This window comes from Plasmodium coatneyi, chromosome 6 (genome assembly GCF_001680005.1).
Source record: "Plasmodium coatneyi strain Hackeri chromosome 6, complete sequence".
NCBI lineage: Eukaryota > Apicomplexa > Aconoidasida > Haemosporida > Plasmodiidae > Plasmodium > Plasmodium coatneyi.
In genome coordinates, this window is record NC_033561.1 from 414986 (window position 1) to 425819 (window position 10834).

The 10834-nt window shown below is 40.6% G+C and overlaps 4 protein-coding genes across 4 annotated transcripts; 1 reads left to right on the plus strand and 3 right to left on the minus strand.

Moving 5' to 3' along the window:
* Nucleotides 1-560: 560 nt before the first annotated feature.
* PCOAH_00013550 (Methionine--trna ligase) lies at nt 561-3218 on the minus strand (the record flags this gene model as incomplete). The annotated part of the gene is made up of 1 exon (XM_020058164.1): nt 561-3218. The coding sequence occupies one exon, from the start codon at nt 3216-3218 to the stop codon at nt 561-563; it is 2658 nt and encodes an 885-aa protein (XP_019913880.1).
* Nucleotides 3219-5093: 1875 nt separating this feature from the next.
* PCOAH_00013560 (Uncharacterized protein) lies at nt 5094-7532 on the minus strand (the record flags this gene model as incomplete). The annotated part of the gene is made up of 12 exons (XM_020058165.1): nt 5094-5132; nt 5229-5301; nt 5422-5514; nt 5615-5727; nt 5854-5901; nt 6014-6060; nt 6183-6246; nt 6356-6443; nt 6557-6690; nt 6927-7071; nt 7229-7336; nt 7483-7532. 12 exons carry the CDS (start codon nt 7530-7532, stop codon nt 5094-5096), a joined length of 1002 nt encoding a protein of 333 aa, XP_019913847.1.
* A 785-nt stretch (nt 7533-8317) lies between these two features.
* Nucleotides 8318-8854, minus strand: PCOAH_00013570 (Adp-ribosylation factor-like protein; the record flags this gene model as incomplete). Its single annotated transcript, XM_020058166.1, has 1 exon — nt 8318-8854. One exon carries the CDS (start codon nt 8852-8854, stop codon nt 8318-8320), a length of 537 nt encoding a protein of 178 aa, XP_019913815.1.
* A 975-nt stretch (nt 8855-9829) lies between these two features.
* PCOAH_00013580 (Uncharacterized protein) lies at nt 9830-10834 on the plus strand (the record flags this gene model as incomplete). Its single annotated transcript, XM_020058167.1, has 1 exon — nt 9830-10834. One exon carries the CDS (start codon nt 9830-9832, stop codon nt 10832-10834), a length of 1005 nt encoding a protein of 334 aa, XP_019913768.1.

Here is a 10834-nt window from a genome sequence, read left to right on the forward strand (position 1 = left end):
TTTCCTCGCAAGCTAATTTTGTGAAGCAGGTTAGTGTGAACAGTTATATGTGACCTCCCCCCCTTTCCACAAAAATTGCATCCCTTAGGGTAGTGAACCCCGTGCGCGGTGTTCACGCGCTATTTGACTGGGATCCCAAGTAGGACGTTACGAATTAATTTTTTTTTTATTTTTAATGAGGTGTCCATATGGAAAGACACAATTTATGTTTATACGTTATTTTAACTTTTTTTTGTTACTTTGCCAAACATTGACATCGTTAAATGCCAAACGACCAAATGAATTAGAAAAAAAAAAAAAAAAAAAAAAAAATTATACACAGGCACAGGTGTACCCGCTCGTATGCTATGCACACCCCTTTTTTTTCCTATCCTGCGTGCGTGTGGCCTGCTCATCCACTCATAAGGGTATCCACATTGGTTAACTGCATTAACGAGTAAGCGGAAGAGAACAGGCATGTAGGATGGGGCATCAAACCTTTCCGTGATGGGAAACCAACTTGATGGTGCAGTGGTTGAAGTGGGCCATCATCGCTACGTCACACGTTTACATGCCACCCGTTAGAAAAACTTGAGGGGCCCTCTGCTCTGCGTGGAGTGGTAAAAGGGCATGTCCTCCGATGAGGCGAAAACTAAGGGAACGGTTTTCTCGAAAAAACAATGCCCATTAATAATGGAGAGATCCAAAGAATTGACTTCCTTCTTGGTTAAATTATCCCGTTGTTTTACGAGCGTTTTGTAATTCTTCGCTTTAATTAAAGTGCCCGTTTGCATATTCGCTTCCCCCGCAAAGGTAAATACTTCCTTGTTCACATGAGGGATAATCGCATTAACGGTAATGTTGTTGATGGTGATGGGCTTTATATTCAAAATAGCAACGGTAAACGTGTTGATACAGTTGGGAGGGGTGGGAAGGTACAGAACAGCTAAGTGCTTCTCATTGTCATCCACCTCAATTTCAAAAATGGTGGCCGCTTTTTGACTTTCTTCCTGCTTGACAATATTTACAATTTTGCACACACGCATAACAACCTTCTGCATTTTTATCTGCGCACTTTCCACCTCGAACTTTTTAAATAAAATATGATCGTTATTGATGTGTGCCCCTTCTTGGAGGTTATTCAACCAGGGGTTTAAATCGACTATGCTTTTCTTGGGTGTATTTAATTTTTGGAAAATTTGCGAAGCAATGCATGGTATAAAAATGTCCAAATAATGGGCAATAAGATAAATGGCCTCCATCATGATCCTAATGATGTGTAACTTTTTATTCTGTTCTTCATTTGTGTATTTCCATGGGGCTAACTCGGTAAGGAATTTATTCAAATCTTTGCACACGTTTACTGTTTTCTCACAACATACCTGGACGCAGTAAGTCTGCATGTAGAACTCCACTCGGTTGATAAAGTGGAGCAGACTGAATGGCAAGTCGATGTTGTACTCTTCAAAGAGGGGGGGGATTTTCGAATCATTTGACAGCTGACAGAGGGATAAGGTTCTTTGGACCAAATTTCCAATCGTGTCGGCCAAATCGGAGTTACACATGTCGACCAAATTGTCAATGTCGAAGCGCATGTCGAATCCCCTCTTGGTCTCCTTAATAACGTGGAAGCGAAAAGCATCCGATCCGTAGGCCTCTATTATTTCAAACGGGTTTACCACATTGCCTAACGACTTGGACATTTTTTTCCCATCCCCTGCTAAGACAAAGCCGTGACAAAATACACTCTTGGGGAGAGGCACGTTTACTGACATAAGAATGGTAGGGAAGATAACTGAGTGAAACCACACAATGTCCTTTCCGATTAGGTGCACATCTGCTGGCCAATAATCCTCCTTCCCATCCACGATGAAGCAACTAGAATAATAATTTATTAGAGCGTCCATCCACACATACATAACATGCTTCTTATCACTTGGGACGGGAATTCCCCACGAAAATTTCGTTCTGCTACAGGACAGATCAGCCAAAGGTTCCTTCAGTCTCTGCAAAATTTCATTCCTCTTCTGTTCCGGTTGGATGAAATGCGGATTCTCAAGTATATAGTCAATTAACCTTTGTTGATATTTCGACATTTTAAAAAAGTACGACGATTCTTTCATTTTTTCCAACTTAATATTGTTGAGTGGATCTCTATAATTCATTAACTTGGCTTCATTTTCCGGCACGTATGTCTCCTCACGGACGTTGTACCATCCTTCGTATTCACCCAAATAAATGTCTTTGTTCTCTTCACACTTTGTCCAAATTTCTTGTGCAATTTTCTTATGCTTATCACAAGTCGTCCTCACATAGTAATCCTCATTCACATGTAACAATTTATTTAACTCCTTAAATTTAAGTACATTTTTATCGCACAATTCTTGTGGAGTGAGATTATTTCTCGCCGCCTGATTTGCAATCTTCATTCCGTGCTCATCAGCACCTGTGGTGAAGAACACCCTCCTCCCTATATTCTTGTGATACCTAGCAATAGCATCTGCAAGCACTATTTCGTAAGCATGCCCAATGTGCGGGTCTCCATTCACATAGTTAATCGCCGTGGTTATGTAAAATTTGTCCTTCTTCAAATAAGAGTTGATATTTTTCTCGTGAATTTTTGAAATAAATAAATTATAAATATTTTTATATTTGTAAATATGTTCCACATCCTTTAGAATTTTCTGCACATCCTCCAGTTGGTTTATTTTTTGTATGTACTCGCTTATGTGTACCCAACTCTCCCTGCATATTTCAATATTACAGTGGGTCAGCGAAATGTATACAAAAATATCTGCCAAAGTTATCTTGTCGTTATTATCCGCTTGGGAATCTTCTCCAGAGCTGCATATGAAATTCTTATTTTGGTTTTCCTTCAGATAACTTTCCAGCTCATCCAAACTATCAATTATTTTTTTTTTATTCAACACTTCGATGTGCTTCTCCAGCAGGTCACTCCATTCTACCCAGGACATGTACATCCGTAGTTTGCTATCCACGCACTTTTTACTTTCCGCATTGCGCAACCGATGGAACAGGAAACATATTGCCTTAGTCGAACTCACGTAATGGTTTTCGTAAACTAGGAGAGGCTTCTTATTCACTACAAGACTTTTCTCTATGTCAAAACTCCGTGTGTAGAAAAAGTCATCGGACAGTTCCACTGGGAAACTGTAAATATGCGCCGCCAGCATGCATTTTACCGTGTTGGGGAAATACTTGTGCGGGTATAAAATCATGTTTTATCTTGGGGTATGCTTCAACGTTGGGGTGTGGGGTGGAGTTGCTCCTCGGCTAGATCGGTGCAAGCTCGTGTGTGCCTACGTCTTCTCTCACGCGCGGGGGCTGGACCACTTTTCCGCGCGTCCGTTTAGGCGGTTGCGTATATGTAGGGATATTCACACGAAGCTGCTCTTTGCTTCCTTTCTTCTTGGTTCCTTTTATTTATTTTTTTTCAAACCTCCTTACTTTTTTACTGTACGATTGGCTTGCGAAAAAGAAACGTTTTCGTGTGATTGGAGTAACAACATAGGGGGTTCCTTTCTAACATTGCAAATAACGTGGGGGTGCAAAAGAAAGTGGTGGGGGGAAATCAACTAGGGGAACCTGGTAACCGTGTTCTGCACGTTCGATGTACGTTGGGGTTACACGAACAAGCGCGAAGTGAATTTGTTCGTAAAATATATCTGGGGTTACAATATTGTTATGCCTTTGTCGTAAGTTACTATGAACTGAGCTGAAGCTACGTCGCCGCTAAGTTCCTCTAAAGTGTTGGTTCTACCTTAAAATTTGGTAAAAATAAACGTTCTTATTTAATACGAAATATTAATACTTAATGTGATCAGTTGGGAAAAAGAAAATTTTTTTTTTTCTGTTGAATTGTATGACTCAAATTGGGATTTTCCAAGTGCTTGGGGAAATAAGGAATCAAAATGATCACTAGGGAAAATTTTTTTTTAAATAAAAATGAAAACAATTTTTGCACGGTATGCTGCATGGTGCTGAGTGGGTAAATCAACTATTTGTGCTACCTACATAGTGGTATACATTTTTTTTATTTTTTATTTTTTTTATTACTCCTTTTTATGCCCATGCAAATAGGAACGGAGGCGGAAAAAAACGTTGCATGTGATCCATGCCGCACGTGCTTGCTAAAGTACGTAACCCTTCTACTCATTAAGCCACCTACAAGCATGCGCATACGCGCGCTGCATAATATAACAGGGAGCAAATTCTATTCGCTGGACGATTGCCTCATTGCACATTTGTAACTTCGCCACGGAAGATATATATCCACTCATATATCCGTAACGGTGCTATCAGAGGGCAACACACAAAATAAATGTGAATATAAACCCCGCTCTTACACGCTTGGGCGCTACGCTTTTTTTTAGCGGCACCCTTTTTACCGCGTCAAAACAGAAAAAACTTACGCCCTACCCAACCATCGAATTCTTTACAGTAAAATGCGTATTTTTTCATTGCTCTTATGTGCCCCTTTTTTATTCCCCCTTTTATTCTCCTTTTTTTTGGCCCCATTTTGTTTGTCCCCCCACGCATCCATATCTATGCACAAAACTGTTTAAGCTTAAATTTAATTCTACAAAATTGACACGCGTTGTTGTCCTAAGGCGGGAAACTTCCTGCAACGGTTGCGACAGTGAGCTGGAACATATGGATGTGCTGTGCATACACAAATTCGCTTTTCATGTGCGCGCAAGTTTTCCTCTTCGCGAATTGAAAGAGCAGTACATTTTTGTGCAGTTTTTTTTTTTTAAAAGGCTTAATTTGTGCCCAGAGGGTTATATGAAAAAAATAAACGTAAAACAAAACAAACTACAATGGGATGAAGTGAAAAAAAAAGGATGAGAGGGGGTTAGAAGACTTCCGCTTCGGTCTTTGCACCTGTTTTCTTTATTTTTTTTTCTTTTTAACCCTCACATATACAAAATAACTGAAAAGCGCTGCGCACGCGAAGGATCACACTGACGTGCCTCCGCCGTGCCGTGTTGTCCAGATTGTGGGAACCAAGCCAACATACACGCTTTGATTAACAAAGTGAAAAAGTAACAACGGACATGGTGCAAAAAGGGGGGGGAAAAAAATTCCACGCCCTATTCCTCGTGAAAGTATATATCGATGTATTCCAGCGCCTGCAAGGTGGGAAAGAAAAACAGTTCACCATTTCATCACTCCGGAGGGGAGCTACGAAATGCATGTGCACTCATAAACGAGCAGTCCTTGCCTACCCGGGCGGCATCCTCGTCATCCTTCATTCTCCTCAAAACTGTTTTGAATTCTTCCGAAAAGGGACTACAGTGGCTGTGATGTGCACATGAAAAAAAAAAAAAAAAAAAAAATTTCGACGAAAAAAAAAAAAGCTAGTTCCTCCCCCCACTGTTTCCACTTACATACGCGGAAAAAACGATGCACTTGACTTACCATTCAGGAATTTGGTTATACAAACAGGACAATTTTAAAATGTCCAACCAGGTGTTGCACGCCTGGACATCCACCAAGTCATGATTCGCTTTCCTGAAAAGAGAATTCGCACAAAAGTTTTATTGGCACATAATCGATGATGAATTGTTATACGAAGCTGTTTTGCGTTTCCATTTGTACAGTCGTAGCTTACTTTATAATTTCGTTAACGTCAAAGTACATGTTTGCCCAGGCAAACAGACTCAATGTCTTTGAGGACAATTTTATTGACGTCCTATTTTTTATTAACTCGTTTATTAGTCGTATCTACGGAAGGGTGCAGTGGGTGGTTAAAAATATGCTCATCGGTGTAAATAAACATGGGATCCTCGACAGGAGGACAACTTCGCTCAAATGTGTACTTCACATGCGTGCATTCGCTCAAGCCATTACAATTATCTTTTCCACGTTTCCTTTGCATTTCTCCAGTAATTCTTCATTCTGCAGTGTAAAAAAAAAAAGGGGGAAAAAAAATACAGTTAACTATGCATGGTAATGGAACTACAAAATGACGCCCTGTTCACTCCCCCTTCTGTACCTTTTCCTTTCGTACCTCAGGTTTCATCTCCTTTACGGTGTGATAAACGTACAAACTTTTCTCTGCGAAAAATGGGTGTAGGAAGGGCACAAGTAGGTATATTTATAAGTAAGCCTATTTGTTCTTCGTTCAACACAGATGAAACATGATGTGCAAAATGTAACACCTCCTGTGCAGAACCAACCCAACAGGAAATTGTGAATTTCGTTCGTCAAATAGATAGACATATCGTATGAATCGTCGTATATCTGCGAGTAGGGGGGGAGGTGCACAGGTGTGTATTTATGTGAGCATACATTTCCGCCAAGGTGCCATCTGGCGCTATCACTGCAGCCACTTTTTTCATTTCGCACTAACTATCATGGCCTCCTCAAAAGAGTTCTTTTCCAACATCAACATGGCCTTTATGGTCACTGCGTAGAAGGAACTTTCCAGTTTTATTTGGCTACAAGGGGAGGAAAGAAAAATAAATCGAGTGTACAGAGTATTGTGAAGTGGCTTCCAAATGAACAGAATTCCCCCGAAGACACCACTCGGTACTTCCCTCTGCATCATTACCTGTTCTGTCGTATGAAGGAAAATATTTCTCGCACATCGTAAAATTTTTTCTTTTTTAAAAATTCTTCCATGCATAGCAAAATGTATTTGTTCGACGGGGGGCAAAGCAGCCATCCGTTGAAATATTTAAGCAGCTTCGAAGAAAAAAAGGGCAAGGGGGTGGCAGGAAAGCGATGAGAAGGAGTTCATTTATTTGTTCAGGTGTGTACGCAATTTTGTGAAGCTAGAGAGGGAACTAAAGGGGTGTTCATACACATAGGGGGAAAGCATAACTTAAAGGTCTGCAGACGCTTGAACCCTGGTCTATATTATTGAACTATATCAATTTTTCCCCCTCTCCACTTCCACACTGATGCAACGGTTTGGTTACCTCTTTGGCCTCGCTCAGCTGCTTCGTCCTCAGGATGAAAATAAAAAATAAATTAACATCCTGCTGTGTGTTTAAGTTCCTCCCAAAATTGTAGTACAGGTTGAGCAGGTGCAGGGACAGCTTGTAGTCTTCTTCCGTTTTGGACCTGCAAGGGTTATTAAATAGTTGACATTTTGTTCTCTACTTCATTTGTTACTGTTGTTGTTGGGGGAGTTTCCCTTGGAGCCACGTCCTTCCACATCTAGACGCTATTTTTCTTTTTTTTTTTTTCTCCCCATATTGGGGCGTCAAATTGTGCTTACAGTTTCAGCACATCGAACAAGTCGTTCATCCGCAGTTTGTGCAACTGGTTCTTCTTCGCGTAGTTTTCTAGCGTGTCAATTTTGGACTTGATTAGCGCTGTGTTGAAGCTGCGGGAGGGAAGGGACGTGCACACACGCGTGCATATACATGTGCAACGATTTACACACAATTACACTCAGAGTGAACCCTGGCATTTCGCAAGTGGCACTTCTCCTCACAACTGTGCAATTTTCCCCATAATTGCATTCATTACCTTCTCATTTGTAACGAACAAAAAGTGGGCCTTAATTTGACTCCCTTCATTTTATCATTCCCCTTCGCTAAGGTGAAGTAAAAGAGGAGAAATATGCGACGGAATATTGGGAAAACAACAACTGTCCCCTTTCAAGGGGGAAGAAACACACAACTTTGCAAAGCAGCAATCATATCTACACAAAAGTATCCCCTTACCTGTTTGCAAAAACGAAACTGTTGGCCAAAGGAAGCCATGGCACCCTTCCGATACACACAATTACTGCTATGTTATTATTTTTTTTCACGTACGAAGCAACAGCAGTTTAATTGCTGAAAGTGAGCAATTTGTTAATTAAACATATTTTTTAATAGTACGTAAAGTTTGCTAAGTTTGGAAATGGGCATGTCATTTTAAAAAAGCTGGGTGGAGGCGCGAAAACAAATGAACCGTTCTGAGGGAAACGCACCACGGGGAGATTTCCAACGGGCAGCGGGTCAACAACGACAATGAAAAAAAAAAAAAAAAAAAAAAAAAAGGAGCGACGTTGCACGTGCAGGTGTGCGTGATGATGCACGTCAGGCGGACGACAAAAAACAGTGACGCGACAAGGAAAAACAAAAACGATGACGGTACTATAATAAACACTTGCGTATGCATACAAATGTGCAGTGACACAAACGAGCATACACGACGGGATACTCAACGGGGAACGTTGCATTACACCCATAGGTTTACGTTCAAATGGGAAACTTGAAAAAAAAAAAAAAAAATGATTTGTAAAGTTCTGCGAAGTGAAAATGTAAAAAGCTAAGGCGGAAAGAAAAGGAACATAAAATGAGGTCAGTCCAACAAATCACTTCATGTTACTGACGAGCCAGTCCAGAGCCTCGGTAATCCCCACGTTCTTCGTAGCACTGGTGCTGAAAATAGCCCACTGCCGATCCCGTATCGCCGTTAAGTTTAAATCCTTCGAAATTTGAGTTATAGAAAGACAATTTTTCACATCCTGCTTGTTTGCAAAAATGACCAGGAGTACTCCTTTCAAGTCTGGCTCCTTAAGAATCATATTAATTTCCCACTTGGTGTTTACCAAGCGTTCGCCATCTGAGCTGTCAATCACGTAAATAATGGCATTCGTATTTTTATAGTAGCATCTCCAGTAGGGTCTAATGGACGACTGCCCCCCCAAATCCCATACCTGTAATTTTAAGTTTTTATAGTTTACATTTTCTACATTAAATCCAATGGTTGGTATAGTTTGGACGATTTCTCCCAACTGCAATCTATTCAGGATGGTAGTTTTCCCCGCATTATCCAGGCCTAATATGAGTATCCTGATTTCTCTATTTGAAAATAGGCGGGACAGTATGGAGGAGAAGAGTATGCCCATCTTGGCTTCTCACTTTTTTTGTGTGTGTGTGTGTCGCGCCTATGAGGAAAGGTCTTCACAATTTTGGTAGCAACACAAGTCCTTACAGATGTCTATGCACATATATGTGTATGCCATGCGTAGTGCACACATGCGTGTGTGTTGGCTAGTCACTTATGGGAATTTGCAGCGATTTGCATTTTTGTATGTGTTTTTTTTTCTCAAAAAATGAAGCTCATTGGCTCATTTTGTACACAAGGGGCAATTTATTCCTTGATTTGGGCCACATCCCAGGGGGGTGTCAGCATTCTGCTTGCTACTTGTCCCGTGACCCGAATGTTAGTCTGTCTGCCTCTTGTTCGACGCCTTCGTTGTGTGAACCTCCCCAGTTTTGGTACGTCCCTTCTTCGTGTCTTTGCCCCCACCCTGGTCGAGGCCTCCAATATTATCTTTTCACAATTTCGCAGAGGATATATTTTTTACACCCTAAGCAGAGTACCATAAGGAGTGACGCGTCGCATGTGTTTCGAACTTATCTCATACGATATTATATCATGTTTATTTTCCTTCCCTTTCCATTCGTTTTTTTTTTTTTTTTTTTTTCCTTCTTTGCGCTTAAACGAGCATACATGTTAGCATTAATCGCGAAATGTTTGCCAACTTTTGTTTTATTTTTTTATTTTTTTTTTTTCTCATTTTGTTTTCCAATTTTGAGTTAATTTGTTTACTGCTTGTTTTTTTTTTTTTTTTTCCTCCCACTTTTGCACGTGTTAAGTTTGTACAATGTAAGCAGTTTCGCTGCTCACATGGCAAAACAAATCGTTTAAGAAAGGGAAATATAAAAGCTGAAGGGAAAAGGAGAAAAAGGAAAAAATATAACTCAATTAAACGTTTTTCCCTGGCCCTTTTTATCAACCCAGTTGAGTAGGAAGTTCATGCCCCATCCCCACCCCCCCTTCTGTGTCTGTGTGTATGCGTGTGTTACGAAAGAGTAACATGAGTGTACTCCTCACCTACGAAAAAATAATTCTGTGCCCTAAGCAAAATTTAAGCGCAGCAAATCAGTTCTATACAAATTTCTACATACCCCTTGCAAACAAGGTTACTTTTTTTACTCGTCCCTTTTGGGTCAACAGAAGAATAAGCGCCTTTGAAGAGGCGGCTCATCATGACAGGAAGTACATCCAATATCATGTCATAGTAAATGCGGTGAAATTATTTTTTTTAAAAAAGTATTCGCAAGGTTGGAGTCCATCCATTCACCGTTGGAACATTTTTGAATCTATCGGGAAGAATAATCCGTCTTACCTGACGTTTGCCAAGGGAGGCAGCACAGATTCAAATGATGACACAACACAGGTGGGACGAAACACGTCTGAAAAAAAGACCAATGTCAACAATTCAAATGGTGAGTCACAGTTAGACGAAATCAATTCGCAGATTACACCACATGATGAAACAGAGAAAATGCCAAAAGATGCAGAGTCCCACTTGTTTGAGAGGGGCCCTTTCGCCATCCATTACTGGAAGAAGAAAAAACAAACGAACAGTACCCACTACAACATAGACCCATCGGCCAAAACGAAAAAGATCCAAATCTACTATAACTGCGAAATGACCGACATGGAAAGAAAAATTTGTAAAATTAAAAAATTTTTGCGAAATGGAAATCCCGTAGACATTCTTTTAATTTGTGAGAAAGACAGCGACTGCGACGACGAGGTTAATCAAAAGAGAGGGGGAGGGGAAAAAAAGAAAATGAATAAAAAAAATGAGGAGAGCACTTCCGAAGGTGGAACCACTTCCATATGCAAGGATAAGAATGATTTTACCAACCGTGTTTTGTCACTGCAACTAGGTGAAGCGAAGTGTTCCCCGCACATGAACGTCCGAGTGAATTTCCTGATGAGGCACTTGGCCAAAATTGCAAACGTGGAGGAAACGTTTTGGCATGTCCAGAACGGCAGGCGCGTCATTCTGATCAAGCTCTATCCCAGGTGA